The following is a 19,730-nucleotide window of genomic DNA, read 5'->3' on the forward strand; positions in this document are numbered from 1 at the left end:
TAAAATATGGTCACTGCTAACCCATGAAGCAGCTATGTGATAAAGCAAATGAAGACATACAACTTCTACTTCTGACAAGAAAAAGTTCCCAAGCTAACAATCACTAAATCACAAGAACCAATGAGTATCACCATTGATACCACTGGTTCAATCATATATATATATATATCAATTGTTTTCTGTAAAGTACCTGATAATTTTAAACACAATAATCAAGGACTTTACATATTCCATTTTCAAAAGCCTTGAAACTTTTTTCCATCCAAGTTTCTTTCTTCTCCCTGTGTATTTTATACCAGTTGGAAAAGAACTTAGTAGATTTTGCTTCAAGAAGTTAGTATTTTCTCCATGATGACAAAAATCTTTGCATGTAGTTGCTCCATGTGGATTATTCATAGAAATTAATTCTCTAGTCACTTCACACTCATCATTAGCTACTTTAAAAAATAATAGCTGGAGAGTATCAGAAAATATATAAATCTTCAAAATACATAAATATAAATCTTCAAAAAGCAAGGAAATCATTCAAAATCATTTGCCAAATTTGTTAGTTAGTGACCCCAAGGTCCTCTCTCCTTTCTACCAATAGGCTATGATCTTAAGCAAGTGGGTTTCCTCTGGACACATTACTTTAGCTACTATAATAGAACACAATTTAATTCATATTGGCAAACACTTTTTTACTTCTTGGGTAATGAATTAGCCAGTCAGAAATTTGTTACAGTCTCATTGTCTCTGTTTTTTTTTGTAAAGAGATTTTGCTGTGATGAAATATTTCATTTTAAATGTCCTAGTTTGCTGATCATCACTTCACTTCCTGTGAGGTGGGAGCTGTGTGGTGAGTACTTTGATGTCAACATAAGTTTTATCCTGTGTGCACATCCTTAGAGTCATTGCATAACAACATAATGCTTTGCATCTAATCCATACCAAACCAAAAAATATCTACATTCCACTATCCCTTAAAGTAAGTTCACTTTTCTCTTTTTTACCTTATGGGTGTGCAATGGTTATAAAAATAAAATAAAAATGTTACAGTATAGCATAAGTGTGGCTTTTCTAATCTTGTCAGGTTATGATCATAGCCTTACAAAAGCAGTAAGCAAGCTTGATGTGGCCCATAGACCACAGTTTTCTTAGGCCCTGAATTAAATGTCTGACATTTCCTGAATGGTTTTATTGCAATTGGGACTGCTTGAAGTCAGAGAAATGAGTCAGATTGCTTCCAACTTCCCCACCAAACTGAGGATCTGTTGCACATCTCACAGACTATCGTGTTATAATGCAGTCAAGTTCACAACACTGCCTATCTATGTGTCACTATGAATACTGTAGGTCTTCCTTTCCACATGCATATCAAAACAAGTTGACACTCTAGTTTTCAGGCTGTTTTGTTGCAGAATCTCTTCCTCAACGCAAAGTAAAATTATAAGATAAAAATTTGCTGTGTTTAAATTCACTCAGCAAGTTTGCTGAGTGAGTATAAGCATCAATCTTACCACCAATCTTGCTCACCCAGCAGGTACCCTGACTGGTACCAAGATAAGCAGTTTGAAAACCACTGTATTAGAGCTAGGCAGTGGAGATCTACTCCAGTTTGAGGATTCTGTTAGAGTAGGTGTTACTCTGAGCTAAATAGGTGCTTTGAAAGATGTTTCCCATGAGAGAGAGAGAGACCCACTCCATGCCTCCATTAGTTCTTAAGTAGGCTCTTCAGCTGGATCCAGCAACCCAATCACTAATACAAGAGCTAACAGGAGAAAAGTACTAACATTTTATTAATTTTACATGCACATAGGACTTTTTACAATAAAGAGAAGTCCAAAGAAATGACCAAAACAAGAAGGAATGATAGAACAACTAGATATCTGAACTAGGGCAATAAAGTTTGAGATCTTACTAAAAGATAAATAGCACAAAGTGATAGGAACTAGTGGAAGGTAAGAGTTACTTCAAAGGAATTGTTTATTCAGATTCACTGCAGCTCCAATTACCAATTTCTAGTGACCAAGTCTATAAGACTTTGATATATGAAGAATATTCTCTCAAAAGAATTCTTCTAATTGCTATATTTTCTATAGAAAAGCATAGGCCAAAGCCTTTTCTGAAGTCCCTTAGATCCTTAGGAAGTTTCATAATTGCTCAAGTGACTTCACCTTCATTATCAGTTGAGAATACTTTGGGATGGTTTAACTCTCTCACCCCTAAGCTCAGTTCCAAGAGAGATCAAAAACAGCTTCAGAAACGTTTCATGAGGAGTGTATATATTGAAGGCTGGATAAAGTTAAAGAGATTGAAAAGAGACTGACACATCAGAGAGGATATATCACCTGAATGGAGGTATGAAAATGGGCCCAAGGCTCAGCAAAGAGAATGTCTTAACTACAGCTAGAAGTTTTAAAGGGGAAATAGAATCCAATGATGAAGACCCACGCAGAGTAAGGTGTCCTACTGAAAAATCCTCTCTTGTCCACCTGCATTCCTGAGAGCTGTGACACAGAGAGCAAGAGCACTATTGAGGTTTCTATTGTGTCCCACTGTTGGCTGTGGCTGCCATGAGGAAACTTTCCTCATGGCAAGTTCATTAGGTAGCTCATACCAGTGGGTTTTTGTCATAAGACTCTGTATAGGAAAGAGATGGAGTCTACAAGACAGGGACTTAACACAGCGAACAATTGTTTCCAGATTTCCCAAGCAATAGCCCATGCAAGCTATATGAGAAAAAGAACCACTGCCAAGGGGAAATGTGTAAAACTCAGCTGTACATTGTGTCCCTAATTTAGGAAGATCCCAAAACCTTCAAAACTGCCATCATGTCTAATTCCAAAATGTCACTCATCACCTATACCACTACTACATTCTGATATGTGGGTGGGAGCGGCTATTATCCTCATTAAACCGGGAAGCAAAGGCCAAGGAAGACTCAGTCATGATGCCTACCACAAGAACCATGCGATGAGGAAGGACTAGATATTTGGAGAGACACTCAACAAAGAAAGGAGTAAGAGGAAGACAAGAACAAAAGAACTGAAAATGAGCCAAGTGTCCATGGCTCACGCCTGTAATCTTAGCTACTCAGGAGGATCACAGTTCAAAGCCAGCCCATGCAGGAAAGTCATGAGACTCTTATCTCCAATAAACCAGAAGTGGCCCTGTGGCTCAAGCGGCACAGCGCTCACCTTGAGCTGAAGAGTGCAGGGATAGCGCCCAAGCCCAGAGTTCAAGCCCCACCACACACACACACACACACACACACACACACACACACACACACGAACTGAAAATGAAGAAAAACTTTTGTTAAATGAGCAAACCATAGCCAGAGTCTATAATAGTTACCAAAACTTTTCAGATGTAACTACTCTCTCTCTCTTTTGTTTCTTCCCTGTGTATCTCAGCCTGAAGACCTAAGGGAAATGTAAAAGCTTTTATCCTCTATTCTGTCTTTCCAAACCTCTGTCCCTCCTGTTTGCTATGACCCACATTCATTTCTTTTCATCTTTTTTTTCTCTGTCACTGTACTTGGTTCACAGAAGCATCTGAAATGGACAACTGAGAATCGACCCTGTTGGTATTCATCCAAGAGCTTGCCTCTAATAGAGGCAGGGGGCCTCTGGGAAACCCAGAGCCAGTTGGTCAGGGAAAGCACTCATGACTTTATACAAGTTTATATATCGGTTCTTTTAATATGTATTCTTTGTTGACATATAGTAATTGAATGTATTTCTGGAGTGCAGTGTAATATTTGAATACCTTCATGAAGTTATCAGATCAAGGTGACTGGCATATCATCACTTCAGATATACACCATTCCTTTGTGTTTGGAACATTTGAAATATGAACAGATTCTTAATGTTCAGTTAACATCACTTCTTGGGGCAAGGAATTCCCAAGAAGAACTCCTTGTACATAAAATAAAACCTAATTTTCTTTGTCTTAAATTTACCCTTTTCAAGGGAAGGAGGTCACATGAATCTGAAGCTGCTGCTCTGATGTCTGGGCCTAAGCCACTCTTGCAGGGAGGCTCTGCCTAGTGACAGGTACAATGTGAGTCTGTAACAGTGGAATGATTGCATTTCATCTGAATCATCAAACTCAAGACTGTAAAGTTGGTAAACATCCAATTTACTATGCCAGATCTACAACACTATTCCAGAGCTTCCATCCTGTTCAGTGAGTTCTTCCACTTTAAGGAGTTTGCAGGACCAGGAGAAGCTCATTGTTTGGACTCTTAACTTCTCTCCAGACTGTGAAGTTCATGTGCTTTATGTTATAAATATTTCTCACTGAATATGTTATTTTGCATTTGCCAATGATTAAGGTTCATGCCACTAGAATAAATTATTGCAATGTATAAAGTGATTTTTGAAGATAATGACTGAGGTGATTTTAAAAAAAGGAAAAAGGAAAAGAAAGAAATACATTTCACTTTCCTATACACTCTTTGGACTAAAAAAACAGTCACAGCTAGGTGCTGTGCCTATGTGGCTCATGCCTATGTTCCATATTCCTACCTACTCAGGAAGCTGAGATCTGAGGATCCCAGTTCAAAGCCAGCCTATGCAAAAAAAAGTCCATGAGTCTTTTCTCCAATTAACCATTAAAGAAAAGCTGAAAGTGATTTGTGGCTCAAGTTCTAGAGTGCCTGCAAGCTTTGATAAAAAAAAACTAAAGGACAGTGCCCAGGCCCTGAGTTCAAGCCTCCAGTACCAGCACAAAGGAAAAGAAAAAGAAACAACCAAAATCATAATAACCACTGAACAAAAGACAAACAATCTACCCTTGATTCCCTCTTCCTTCCCCCTACTTTATTCATAAACCTTCCACTATAAATATGGCTCACCTCATCTTCAAAGTACTCTTCAAGTACCATTTGTTAAGAGTTTTATCGGTGATGTTAGGTGTTTATGAGAATGGATTATGGAAGGGCAGATTATGACAAAAATGAAAGCTTAGCTTAAAATAAATTCTATAAAATAGTCTACTCTCTGCAGTCCACATCTTTAAGACTGAAATTAATGACACAGATTTTAATGGTCTCATAAAGTTCCACCACTGATTCTTAGATAGGGTAGCTCAGAGGAGCATCTCACCATGTGGGTGGTTAATATATTAAGTTACAATATTACTCTTTTGCTAAAAAGTACTTAAGTTCTTGACATCTATAAGTGGAGGCCTAAATAAATTCAGCAGTATGCCCAAAGAAGCCAAGATCTCTGGTACTCAGCAAGTTTACAGAAAGGGAACAATGGCCAGGCACCTGAAGAAGAAAGAGAACACATTGCAATGGCCTGCTCCCTGTGCTAGACACTAAAGCAGGCTCATAAACGAGTAGATTGCCTCTCTACAAAAATCCTAGATGTCCTGCATCTACCTATGGTTCTACCTGAACTTCAGATGTTTTGCATGTGTATGTGTGTGTGTGCATGTGCACGCGTGTGTGCATGTGCACGCGTGTGTGCATGCACACACACATGCGTGGGTATTGGATTGATTTAGTAAATATGAGAATAGCGCAGAATACGGATGCTTAAGACAAGGAAAATTTCATGATATATATTTACTTGTGTTAGAAAACTTGGATTCTAGCTATAACTTTATTGTTGTCTTCTTATGTGACTCTACTTAGCCTTATAAAAAATCTTTCTTCCTGAGACTAAATGTTTTCCTTTTCAAAGGCAAGATAGCTCTTGTCACTTACGTCCGTTGTATAGATCCTAAAAGGTACATGGATCTGGCCCTTCCAGACCTCTGGGCCACTTCCCTTCACTCACCTTCTATTGCCAACTTTCTCATAACACAGAGTGGGGCTCCATACACCTACTAAAGGAACTACCAGCCTCTTCTCTTGAACACCAGCAGGAACAGACTAGCATGGTTCACAGAGGGATAGAGACAAGTGCTCAAATAGGCAGCCAGGTACCTGCTGAGTTTGACCAGCCTTAGTGACATTACACAACAATACACTACCAGATCCTCCTCTCTGGCTGCCATTTTTCCTCCCCTTTTCCTTATTAAACTCTGTGGCCATCTTCCCCTTTGCTCCTGGAACGGGAAGGTGCTGCTGTTTCTGATGCTGTAAGAAACATGCTTTCTTTCCTGCAGGGTAACTGGGGCCACATGGAGCATTCATAACCACAATAAAGAGATTAGAGATTAAAGAAGGATGTGTAGGTGGGAATCTTATGGCAAAGTGATGTGGCAATTAAACCAAGTCATGACAAGGCACACAGGAGGGTGTGAGGTTCCTGAGCATAGACATTGGGAGAAAGAAGCGTGGGAGAGACAGCACCTGTCTAGGCTAGTCCTACAGTAGAGGAAGAATGGATGGTGATGAAATTTTGCTTTTACCCCAACACTGGCCCCCAGCTCTGACAAAACCACTTCCCAGAATCGTTTCATTTGTTGAAAATTCTTTCTTACTAAACATTTTTCAAGAGAACAAATGAAGAAGTGAATCAAGCAATGAAAACAATTCTTGCTTGGCCTCCAACCCCTACCTCCTTCCTTCTTGTTTCTCACCTATGCCAAGAGTTTGTTAGATGGACATAACCAGTAGGTGTACCACTCAACTGATGTGCCTACTTCAGATTCTCCCATGAGCCTTACTGCAGTGCTGGACTCTCAGTTGGTATCTGCAGCATTAACTGCCTTCACCTATGGGACCAGGCAAATCACAGAGGACTGGGAACAGCAGCACTTCCCATCACAAATAATCTCCACTAAATTCCCTAGGCCATCACTACACAGCTTCTAATTCTCTGGCTGAGATCTACTGGCAAGAGCTTCAAGGATTACTTGCCTTGCAACAGAAAACTTTGCAACCAAATTGGCAGAAAATTGATTTTCCCCCCTGTTGCCTCTCAGAATCGTGGGTCAAGCATACTGTTCTGACTAACAGCTGAGGGAATGAGGCATAAGCATGATCTTCTGGGGGATAGTGAGCATCTGCTTCTATGGAGAGCCTTACAACTAGCACCTCCAAGGATGGCTTTGGTATTAACCTTTCTAGGTTAGAAACAGAGCAATGGAGAGCCTAATGAGCCTGCTTCTCACCACACACTGGCTTCAGCTTGCCCACTCCAGAACTGGCTGTGTACAGGATGACTGCTACCACAGATGAAGTCAGCTTCCCTGCTAGTGAGACCTGTGGGCCCCAGAGTGTATCTTAGATCCAAATTCTCAGTTAGGCCTGGGAGCTTTAGCATCTAGCTATTTCTGGGAAAAAAAAAACTATAAAAAGTTCCTCCATTCTTTCTCCGTAATAGTCATTCCCTGGACCTGTTGAAATTATCAGAGCCCAGTACAAGACCAGCGTTTACCCTCAGCTTCCTGTTACATATGTTACATAAGGGCCTATATTACTCTCAACAAATGCAAACAAGTTCTGAATTTTAAGAAATAAATCTTAATTATCTAGTTCTAAATCCAAATGAGAACTACTCAAGGAGCAGACACATGCAGAAATAGAAAATCACTCACTTCATCCAGCTACCAACTGGGAGGCCAGCACTACAGCACAACTCATGGGAGAATTTGAAGAAGGAGAAACTGAGGTGTATTTATCATCTATTCTAGAGGTAAAATTATACACAGAAAATGATAATGCAAAAAGCCAAATGAAATAAGAACTTAGACAGATGTTTTAGAGTCTTATTCTAATAAGTATAAGAGCTAGAGAAGTTATCCCATCTCATATTTTAAAAAATCTATCTTGTACATAACAAAAAACTTGCAGAGGACAAAGTAAGGAATTTTTTTAGAACATTTCTTCATAGGGTTCAAAGCATAGCAAGCCAGAGATGGACACAATCTTCTACAGGACGTGATCAATGTAGTGAGTGAGCCACAAACTACAGGGTGAGAGCAGAGGAGAGTTCTGACTGGAAAGACTTGCAAATGTCTTTAAGGGGGAAAATGTGTATTTCAAATGAATAGAATTTTGATAAACAGAGATAGGGAGATTGGGCCCAGCAAGAAGAAACAATGTAGATAAAAATTGAAAGAAAGGCAAGTTTGGTATATGGTTTGGGAAGTAAAATACATAAAAGTATAAAGATCTGTTTGCCATGGAAGGCTTTGTATAGCCTGTGAATAACTTTGGACTTTATTCTTCTTCTAAGAAATAATAATCCTTAACTCACAAAATGTTACCCCTTCTTAAGGAAAAATAATTGCTCTAATAGTGTAAAAATAAATTAGAAAGGGAAATTGGAGATAGAGGGATCTCTCTACAGGTATGCAATAATCCTAGCAAATAACAATGAGAACCTCTCCTAAACAAAAGCAGAAACAAAGGAGAGAAAGAGAAAGAGAAAGATTAGAAGCAAATTTACACAAAATCTCAACATTTAGAGCTCTCAGGAGCTTGCAGGGGTAGAAGTCATCCAGTACATTCAGTTGTCACTTTAAACTCCTCTCTCATCCTAGAGTTAAAGGAGGGAAATGAAGTTGCAAAGTAGAGATTTCATTTGCAAGTTTACAGTCAAACCAAGTTCATGGCCTGAAGAGAACCTTTCAGTACTAATCCAAGGGTTCTCTGGTGCACCATGGTGAGGGGCCAGGAAAGGCTCCAGAAAATAATCAGGAGGACCCCAGACTGTGCTTGAAAGAGGAACAGGCAAATGCCTGCACATGAGCTTCCACATACTAGACTTCCCAAATTCATCTCTCCTCATCTTGATGGAGCAGACCTTTTGGTGGGGGAGGTGAATGGAAGAACTGAAAATATGGATCAAATGAATCACTAATAACACTTAAGATGGAAAATTTACTGATTACAAAGGATATTTATCTATCTTCTCCACCCCATTTCCTCCACTCCCATTTTACCTCAGGACATATTCAGCTCTTTGATCAACAAATCTTTATCAGGTGCCTACTACTGTGGGTTCTTTGGTAGCTGCTGGGTCACAAGTTGTGCAAAAGCCTGGGGAGGTACAGAACAATATGGGCAACTCCATATCCCTTACCTTTGCCTCTCCCGAGCTGTACCTCAGCCAGGCAGGTTTAACCTGTTGACATCCTCAAGTCAAAGCCTTTAAACCAACCATCCATCCTTATCTTAAAACATTTGGCAGTTCTTCAAAAACTTAAAGATCCAACCTTAAAGACCTAAAACTTGTACATGAGTGTTTATAGCAGTATTATTCATAATAGTCAAAAGATTAAACCACCCTAAATACCCATCAATGGATGAATGGATAAACAAAATATGGCATATTCCTATAATAGATTGTTTTCAGACATAAAAATTAATGAATTACTAACACACACTACAACATGAATGAACCTTAAAAAACATTATGCTAAATGAAAGAAACCAGTAAAAAAAAAAAAAAAGTATTATTTGGTTTCATTTCTGTGAAATGATCAGGATAGGAAAATCCGGAGAAACAGAAAAATAGTGGTTACCAGGAACTGAAAGAAGGCAGAATGGGGATTACTGCTAATGAATATAGGATTTCCTTAGGAAGTATGAAAAATTCTAAAATTTGAATTTGATGATGATTGCACAATACTAAAAAAACATTGAATCAGGTACTTTCAGTGGAAAATATATGATATGCCATTATAGCTCAATAAATCCTTTTAAGGAAAAACTCAGGAATCTGATTGGAGTGATCTAAATTGTGCTACACTCTGTCACTTTAAAGGTATCTATTTCCATTTATAGAATTATTAATCGTGTTTTAGGAATTACCAAAAATCCCAGGGTATATGTTCAGCAATTGCTATTGATATTTTCTAATTCATTTCATTTGGGGAAACAGAGAGACAGAGTGGAAGGGAAGAATGATGAGCTCTTGTATCCCAAAATAGAATCTAATAGCAGAAGCAGCTCTGCTACAGGCAGAGCATGAGGACCTAGCCCCAGATTAAAATCTGTGAAGTAGGACCAAGAAATTCTAAGCCTTCCTTAGTTTCAGAACACATTTTCTGACAAGGCTAAAATATCGCTGAGGCCAGTGTTACCTTCAAACCACTAACTCCTACAGATGTCATTAATAAGAAAATGACCTATAATTAACAGGAGGGAAATTCACTTACAAAGTAAGATTTTAAATGTGAACTTATTTGTGCAAGTTATAATAAATGACCTTTCAATATCAAGAAATCTCAGAGGGTTTTATGTCTAGTAATTAGACCCATTCTTCTCCAGGGGAAAGAGTTCATTTGCCCCATTTGCAGTTTATGCACCTGCTGAAAGCCAAGGGCTAGCAGGAATGAAGTGGCTACCCAGACATTACAAAGAAGCCTTCCCTTTTAACAAAAACAACCACCTTGTGGATCCTATACATTTCATTTCACTAAAACAGGCACACAACATCTCAGAAAAAAACATCTGAAAATTCCATGACAATTACCTTTAATAATTGCCCAAAATATGACAAGGAAGCTCCTCAAAAACTCTATTAGCTCCATATACTTGTTACTCACAATAGGTATATATTTATTCCAAAGTACATGAACAGAAAGGCTGGAAACAAGGTTGAAAACCACATACATGGGCAAGTTGGCACTTCTAAATCTCATTTCAAAACAATCCCCAGAGCTCCTGATTGTAAAAACAGATGGGTACATTTTCTATGTGAATTTTGTTTTTTTATATAAGAATGAGCATCTATCTTATAGATTACAAGCTAAATAGATTACAAGCTCCATCAATGTTGAAACCACTTAGGTAGTTTCCTTTACTGAGAAAGCATAGTAAAACAGTAAATATTTGACCAGTCAGGAAGCTATCATCTAAGAGTTGGATTCCTTCACAGCATATCATTAGGAAGTTACTTTGCTCTTATTCACTTCAGTCTATGTGGAAAGCTATTTTTCTCATTGAAGAATGGGCAATCACCAGTTCCACTCCAAAAAAAAAAAGTCAGCATAATGTAGACGTCATGAACAAGGGCTTTGAAATATAAGGAAGACATGAGTTCAAATCTAAGCTCTGATATTTACAAGCTCTGTGATCTTAAGCAAGTTATTTACCCTTCCCTGATCCTCAATTTCCTTGTTTAGAAAATAAAAATAATATTCTCTCCTTTGTGTGTTGTTCTAGGAATTAACATGCATAAAAACAACTAGCATAGAACCAAGCACACAAGACCTCAATAAATGGTAATTTAAAAGCCTCTTGCCACTAACCCAAGAGAAACAGAAGTGTGTATGTTTATGTAAAGACCCATAAATATTGTCCAAAAAAGTGGAGAGGGGGCAGGACTTAAGGGGATATAATAAAAGGGGTAAACTTACTATATAAGGTATCCATCCATGGAATTATCACAATGAAATCGCATTATACTATTAATATAGCTAATAAAAAATAATTTTTAAATGCCCTCAAGTCTCTGGCCTTGAAAACCATAACACTCCAACACAATTAAAAGGATTAAAACAAACTGAAACACAACAAACAAAAAGAGCATAAATTAGGCAGTGGTGGCTCATGCCCATAATCCTAGCTGCACCAGAGCCTAAGATTTGAGGATGGTAGTTTGGAGCTAACCCGAGAAGGAATGTTCATGAGATTCTTATCTCCAATTTGCCATCAAAAAGCCAGAAGTGGAACTATGGTTCAAATGGTAGATTACTAGCCTTGAGCAAAATGAAAAAAGTTCAAGGACAGTACCCAGGCCCTGAGTTCAAGCCTCAGGACTGGCACAAAGAAAAGAGAGGGGGGGGGGGGGCCGGGGGGAAGTATAGGTCCTTGTGCAATTTACAAATACCAATGAAGAAACAGACCAGTGAAACTGCCTTCTCCATTTTTCTACAGAGGAAGACTGTAAAATCCATCAAATCTGTAAAATCCATTTATAAATCCATCAAATTTATAAACAGAACAAAGGGAAAATATTATCTATAAAGTCCTTGCTAACTAGCTGCCAGTGGCTCATACCTGTAATCCTAGCTACTCATGAGGCTGAGAATCCCAACTTAAAGCCAGTTTGTGCAGACAAATTTGTGAGACTTTTCTCCAATTAACTAAGAAAAAAAGGAAATAAAGGTGTGGTTCAAGTGGTAGAGTGCTAGCCTTCAGCAAAAAAAACCAAGTGAGAATCTGAAGCCCTAAGTTCAAGCCCAAGTACTGACACACAAAAAAAAATTAGACAAGATGCAATAAAAGGGTGGGGTCTTCTTTCTTTATGCTTTGCCCCACTCCTTCTCCTTCTATGTGCCTCTAGGTTCAACAAAACCGTCCTTAGATCCATAGTCCTAAGGTGAAAAGATATATAAAGTACTGAATACAGAAGCAAAACCAGAAAGTGTCAACATGACTCAGTTCTCAGCTTTATAAACAGACATACAAATCATGACCAGTACTGAGAGATTTCTAAATTACAAGTTAGAGGGAGGATAACAAGACTCCAAAAGGCAGAACACAGGGAATGCCAATTGGGGCACTGTGTCTTATGCCTCATCAGCTCCCATTCAGAAGTTACATTTTTTCAGTACACCCTAATTCTTTTAAGTCATCTAAACATAGTAACTAAATCTTTCCTGGCATCTTAATTTTCTCTGCCCATCCTCACATTTATCCAGAACCACATCCTTTATTTCTTTCTATTTTCCATCCGCCTTTATAGTTTTTATCTGCTGCCTCTAGGTCAAAGACCTATGTTTTGCTTCTACCTAAGTCATTAATAATATCCACCCAATTTGGCTCCCTGTTCTGACATTCCTCTTTCTAGTTCCTCTTATTCATCTCTAGTGTTACTAACTTGTCTCAGGCTACTCAGAACCCTCCCAGTTTTAGCACTTAAGAGTCTTATGCCCTGGGACTGGGAAGGTGGCTCAGTGGTAGAGCGCTTGCCTTGCATGCATGAGGCCCTGGGTTCAATTCCTTAGCACCACATAAGCAAAAAGAAAAAAGCCAGAAGTGGCACTGTGGCTCAGGTGGTAGAGTGCTAGCCTTGAGCTGAAGAGCTGAGGGACAGCGCCCAGGCCCAGAGTTCAGGCCCCACTACCGGACCCAAAAACAAAAAACAAAAAAAGAGTCTTATATCCTGAGAAAGACCTTAGTCCCAGACAAACTGAGTGGGCTGACTGCCCCGAATTCAGAGATACTTCCCCCAAACAATTCTTCGATAACATCACTTTACTGATCAAAATGATCAGTTTTACATTTCCCAGTGAATCCCAAAGTAGGTCCCAAACCTTTGCCAGAGGATAAATATGAAAGCATATTGGGCTGAGGTAAGAAAACAAATATGTTAATTCTGGTTTCTGTCATAGCCTTGGGGGACCCTTAACAAGTCACTTAATGCAACTGGAACTTAGTTCTTCACATGTAAAATTAAGAGGCTAAGACTTGATTTCCCTTTCAGTGCCAAAATTCTGTATTTCTACTCTTCTGTAGACCCTCTGATTTAACCAGATTTACCAGCTCATCCTAACCAAACACAACATATAAGTTCTCACCTTTGTAATCTTTGATCTTTCCCTTCTCCATCCAAGATTTCTCTGTTTTCTCCTCTGCCCACCTGAATATTCTGAGGAACAACACAAATCTCACTTCCTAAGGGAAGCCCAGGCCCAGCCCTGAAAGACTCCACATGTACCTAAGTTGTCTATTAATCAATACTTAGCAAGTCCTAACTCTAATGTTCAAACCCTTTCTCTACATGAAGCTTCTTTATTCAAACTGGGATAAATTCTTTGTACATTTTTATGATTTCCTTATAGAATCCTGAACACATTGTAAATAAGAGAAAATATCACTACAAATAATAGATCCATTGACTGACTGATACACAGAAAAAAGACAAACAAGAATCTAGTTGTAAGGGAAAAGCAGAAATACAGTGAGTCTAGAATTCTTTGCATATTATACCAGATTCTCCAATGCTTCCACAATTCAATAATTCACTTATCCCCAAAAAATGTTTATTAAGAATCTCCTATGAGGGAAAAACTGGGAGAGAGCAAGAGATAGGGTAACATTGCCCAAAAAGAAATGTACTCTTTACCTCATAAGCCAGCCTGAGAAGGAATGTTCATGAGACTTTTTATTATTGTTATGTAACTGTAACCCCTATGTACATCACCTTTATAATAATAACAATTAAAAATTAAGAATCTCCTATGGTCAAGGTACTATGCTGGCATGTCACAGGTGGAGAGATGGGGGAATAAACTCTACCTTAGAGATACCAGGAGTTTCCAAGTTATCCCTCACCCAACATAAACTGTTTAGTAAGACTTAAAAGACTCAAGTGGTGGCAGCTCTGCCACCATCACCCTCCACCTGATGTGTTTCCCAAATGTTTATGCATCTATTTCTCCCGCTAGCCTATGGGACTGTGAATTATAACAATAGCAATTTGATATGGGACAACAGATTCATATACAATTATCTAATTATAAAGCAAGAAATTAGTCTAAAACAAATCTCTTCCAGGAACTATTTGGTGTTTATTTGTTTTTTGTTTTGGGGGTTTGGATGAGGGGGCTGGTCATGGGCTTGAACTCAGGGCCTGGGCACTGTCCCTCCCTGAGCTTTTCACTCAAGGCTAGCTCTCTACCACTTCCAGCCATGGTGCCAGTTCTGGTGTTCTGGTTCTTAACTGGGGAGAAGAGTCCCACAGACTTTCCTGTCTAGGCTGGCTTTAAACTGTGATCCTCAGATCTCAGCCTCCTGAGTAGCTAGGAATACAGGCATGAACCACCAGTGCCTGACTCTTCCCAGAATTATATCCTGGTCAAAAACATAGGCTCCCTAATTCCTATGTTGACATGTTTTTGTGATATAACCATGCAAATATCTTTTTTTGGTTGTGATTTGGCTGCAGCCCCCTGTAGTCTTGCAAATGACACTTACTAAGGATGAATTCAGCCTGCACCTCTGTCCTTTGGAACTCACACAGCATGTATGCATATATGTATGAACACTCACCTAATTGAGGTTGAGACTTGAACAGTGTCACCTATTCCAATGACAAACAGGTTCATGAGCAAGTGGGGGGAAGTAAATAAACCAAATGGTCTGCAGAGGGAAAGATTAAGCTAGGCTAAACTGGAATGAGCTGGGTTGGGTCCAGAGTGATTCAGGTTCTGTCACAGAATGGGTGTCTCCTGGGATGACAAAAGAGGAAAATTTAAGATCCTATAAATAGGATGGATTTCCAGGTCTCTAGTAACCTCCCTGGAGTTTGAACCTACTGCTCTCTTCTCTTCAAGCAGGTAAGACATGCATGGGGGAGCAATAGCAGTAATCACAACTATGGCAATACACACATTTTGCTGAAATGTACTGGGGGAGGTGGAGACTTAAGACTACTCCTTGAGGGTGATAGCCTTGAACACCTTTCTGCTTCCTTTTCCAGGCTTTATCTGAGAGAATGATGATACATGTTACATCTGAGCTTATAAAAATACCTGTAGCATTGTCTCACTATGTCCCAAGCATCCCCAAATGAAGGCTAAAATTATTGGTAGATAACAGTCTCCCACAGTTGGCAAGACTCAAGATTTTAGAATTTAGGGACCGTGAGGCCTCATAAATATTCAAGTCTCACTGCAATGGACTGCCATAAAGGACTCAGTTTGTCCCATGCTACTTATTCTTATAGGTGTCACTATATACTGCTGGAAACCCAATATGTGCTGTAGTTAGCAATGTGCTCAGATTAGAAACCTATAAGCCCAGTTACTAGAATTTTCAGACCACAAGAAAAAATACTGATATATAGATCTCCAAAAATTCTATCTTCCCAGAATAACCAGTGTGGATCTGATTCATTATATGTGCTTCTTTTTTTAATGTACTTCTTACCATCTGTGCAGTTGATTTGGCTGTGTGTCCTCTTGCTATTTTTATCTGTAACAATTTTTGTACTCACTGATACAATTTTATATGCAGGTGTAAAAATTATCTGCATTGCTTTTGGAATTTTGCCTCCCAGAAAGCTTTCTTAGACTAGTAAGAACAACTGCTAACCTATTCCATCTTCAAATACTTGCTGTTGGTAGAAAATTATGTCCTACTATGCTGGCCTCTGATCCTCCTCCCTCTATGGGCTTCTACTATACTTTTGTTTTTGTTTTTAGAAAGTTGCTTCTTCTTTTTTTTGGGAGGGGAGGGGGTTTCCGGTCGTGGGCCTGAACTCTAGGCCTGGGCGCTCTACCACTGAGCCACCTTTCCAGCCCAAGTTGCTTCTTCTTTTAGCAAAGGAACCATAGTTTGTATCTCCCCCACTATAGCACAAAGGTCTTAAAACCCTGACTACTGGTCAAGATGAAGGTATGGCTAAAATAGACATTTTCATTTTTTTAAGTTTCCTTCTCAAACTAAAATGGGTCACTTTCCCTCTGGAAATTATATCTCTAGGTCTTCATCCCAAATCTAGACAAAATTTTGTTTCTTCTTATAGGTTCATCTAAATTTTTCAGAATGGCTCACCTTCTGAACAGCATACTCACAGTAACCAAGGTGTTTCAAAACTATGCCAAAGAGAATGGGGACTGTACTTCACTATGCAAGAAGGAGTTGAAGCACCTGCTCTTGACTGAATTCGGAGATATCCTCCGGGTAAGATACACAGACACTTTGGCCTGAGGGAGTCAAGTATGAATGATTCTGATATCTGCATCCAGGATTTCATGTTTTTCTTTATTGGTTATGTTATACTAGGAATGTGCTATGTTGGGAAGCACCTAGTAGTTCTCTTCCAATACACACACACACACACACACACACACACACACACACATCTCCTTGTATCCGAGCTTGAACAACAGGTAGTAGAATTTCAAAGTAATAGAGAATAACTTTTCAGAAGAAAATTTAAGGTTTGTATTTTTATTTCTGTATTTTATATGCGCTGTCCTCACAACTTACCATGTGTTAACTCATCCAATAAGGTTCGCTGAGAGTCTACTTTGTAACAGCACAATCCTAGTTACCAGGAACCAGTAATACAAATTTGAATAAAACCAGCTTCCTCGTCCTATAAGATCTCACATTGTGAAGAGAAAGTAGATATATATTTACAATATAGCATGAGATAGATGGAATAACTTTGTCAAATGACTCAAACTAGTTATTAAAAGAGTTGATTATAAATCTGTGTGCCTACTCCATAGAGCCATATTCCCATTGGTACAACAAAGGATGAGGTTCTGAGAATCCATGGGTCAAAGACTAGAACTAAGCCATTTCATTTTAATGGTTTCTCAATCAAGGAAAGTTTGTGGACTGAGACATGAACATTGATATACATCTTAGTGTCAATAGAGAATGTTTTGATTTTGCTGTTTGTTTTATCTTTCTACAGAGACCAAAAGACCCAGAGACTGTGGAAATCATCATGGACCTCTTAGACAGAGACAGAAATGGATATGTTGATTTTCAAGAATATCTCTTATTGGTGTTCCGATTGGTCCAAGCTTGCCATCTTAAGCTAGATAGGTCATGTGGACATAAAATCTCCCAGCAAGAAATGGAGAAGGAAGGAACACAAAATGATAAGTTTCCAGGAAACCACAGAGGCAGACCACATAGGCAGAGTCATGAAAGAGAAAGTCACTCTGGGAGACAAAGTCAGGATGTTCAGCATGATCAGTCTGAGAGACATGGCAAGAACACCCACCATGGTCAATTACAGACACAAAATACAGACTCTCATTGTAGCCAGTCTGAGGAAGAAGATGAGAGTTATGGCTCTGATGAGCATAAGAGACAAGATCAAGACTCTAGCTCTGATCAGAGACTGAATCGAAACTCTAGCAGTGGCCAACCAAAAGGGCAAGGATATACATTTGCCATAAATAAGTCAGAGAAACCAGATCAGGATTCTCATCATGGTGAGTCTGAAAGGGTTAAACAACAATCAAAATGTAGCCAGTCTGGAACACTCAGACAAGATTCTCATTCTAGTCAGACCAGTCAACAAGAATCAGGTTCTTATAGACAATCTGGAAATCTGGGTAAAGAATCAGGCTCTGGTCAGAAAGACAGTCAAAGACAGAGTTCTCAACATGGTCAAACAGACAGACAAGGACAGAGTTCCCACCATGGGCAGACAGACAGACAAGGACAGAGTTCCCACCATGGGCAGACAGACAGACAAGGACAGAGTTCCCACCATGGGCAGACAGACAGACAAGGACAGAGTTCCCACCATGGGCAGACAGACAGACAAGGACAGAGTTCCCACCATGGGCAGACAGACAGACAAGGACAGAGTTCCCACCATGGGCAGACAGACAGACAAGGACAGAGTTCCCACTCTGGTCAGTCACAGACTAAGGAAGCTGAAATTCCAGGACAAAATAGGCATTTCCAAGGGACTGATGGAACAAGGAGAGGGTCATATGTTGAGCAATCAGGGAAGTCAGGGAGACTAAGTCAACAGGTTTCAGGAAAAGAAGTAAATCAACATCAGAGACAGGGATCCCAGTCTAGAGAGGGAGATTGGCAATCAAGCAACAGAGAAGAGGGCCACAAACAAGTCCCAACTGGGCAGAATCAAAGTGAGAAACACAGCCACTGGGCAGAGAAAGAACGGGGTCACCAAAGCTGGAGTAGTCACACCCATCAAGACCAAGAAAGTCCATGTGAGGTACATGATAAGCAAAGTCATCAGACAAGGGACAGACAAACCCATGAGGATAAACAGAACCTCCAGAAACATGACAGGCAAACTCATGAAGAGGCACAACAACAGCACAGACAAACCTATGAAAATGAGCAGAACCATCAAAAACAAGACAAGAAACTCTATGGAGATGAAGAGAAACACCAAAGACAAAAGAAAACCCACAAAGAGGAACAAAATCGTCTACAACAACAGGACAGACAAAACCAGAAAGAGAAAGACAGATATCAAGAGTCAAAAAATCAGCAATCCCAAGGATCTCAACAAGGCTGTGGTAACAGAGAAAACAATCACATGAATGAAGATAATCAAAGTTCACAAGGAAAAGACTTCCATCCAACCCAGAGTGGTGGGAGGCCCCACAAAGGAGAACAGGGTAGAGGGCACCCTACCAAGGCAGTCAGTGCTCCCAACCCCTTCTATAAATATGTACAAGAACAGAGATCATGTCAGAACTAAGCTGTGTGAGCACCTGAACTAAAGCAACATGAAGCCAAAGAAAAAGTCCAAGTATCAGTTCAGCTTTAGTTCATTTAAAAAGTTAAAAATGTATACCTTCTATTTTCCACCCACCAAAAGGATGCTTTTGAGGACTAGAATTCATTTTTAGGGCATCTCAATTCTTTCAGCAGCAAATCTAAGGCTTTCTGATTGGGTGGAATCTAAGTTGTAAGTTGAGTGAAAGAATCTGATCTTAATTTTTATCAGCATGGAAATTCAAATCACTTCCTATTTGGGGCTCTCTTTAGGTAAGATATGGTTAAACCTTTGAAAGGTAAACAGTATAATACTTCTTTCCCTGAAGTTCAAGAACTAAAAATGGTATTCTGAAGACATTACAACAAGGAAAGGATATTTGGGCTTTGATGAACTTTGGCTCCTGTGGATAAAGCACCAGGAATCACAAACCTCATAGTCTATACTAGAATGAAATACAGTAACAAGCTATGGGAGTCAGGCACCACAAAGGACATCTCGAGAGTTGCCATCCTCCAGGCCCAACTCTTCACCACAGGGACTGTCCATTGGACAGTTATCACAAGAGCTGAATAGGCTCATTCTGACTCAAAATAGAAAGAAAGCTTATGTCATCTGTATGCAGATTCCCACTGGCCAAAATTATTCATCCCTGGC

General features: G+C 39.4%; 1 protein-coding gene across 1 annotated transcript; it reads left to right on the plus strand.

Annotated features, from left to right (window-relative positions):
* The first annotated feature begins 16,390 nt into the window (after positions 1–16,390).
* On the plus strand, positions 16,391–19,055 carry Rptn (repetin). The gene is made up of 2 exons (XM_042681508.1): positions 16,391–16,528; positions 17,274–19,055. The coding sequence occupies exons 1-2, from the start codon at positions 16,391–16,393 to the stop codon at positions 19,053–19,055; spliced, it is 1,920 nt and encodes a 639-aa protein (XP_042537442.1).
* Positions 19,056–19,730: the final 675 nt, after the last annotated feature.

Source organism: Dipodomys spectabilis, unplaced genomic scaffold (genome assembly GCF_019054845.1).
Source record: "Dipodomys spectabilis isolate Male_0828 unplaced genomic scaffold, ASM1905484v1 ptg000069l, whole genome shotgun sequence".
Taxonomy (NCBI): Eukaryota; Metazoa; Chordata; class Mammalia; order Rodentia; family Heteromyidae; genus Dipodomys; species Dipodomys spectabilis.

Coding starts and splice junctions, on each gene's coding strand:
- Rptn (XM_042681508.1), top strand. CDS start 16,391: ATGGCTCACCTTCTGAACAGCATACTCACAGTAACCAAGGTGTTTCAA. Junction 16,529..17,273: donor AATTCGGAGATATCCTCCGG/GTAAGATACACA, acceptor ATCTTTCTACAG/AGACCAAAAGACCCAGAGAC.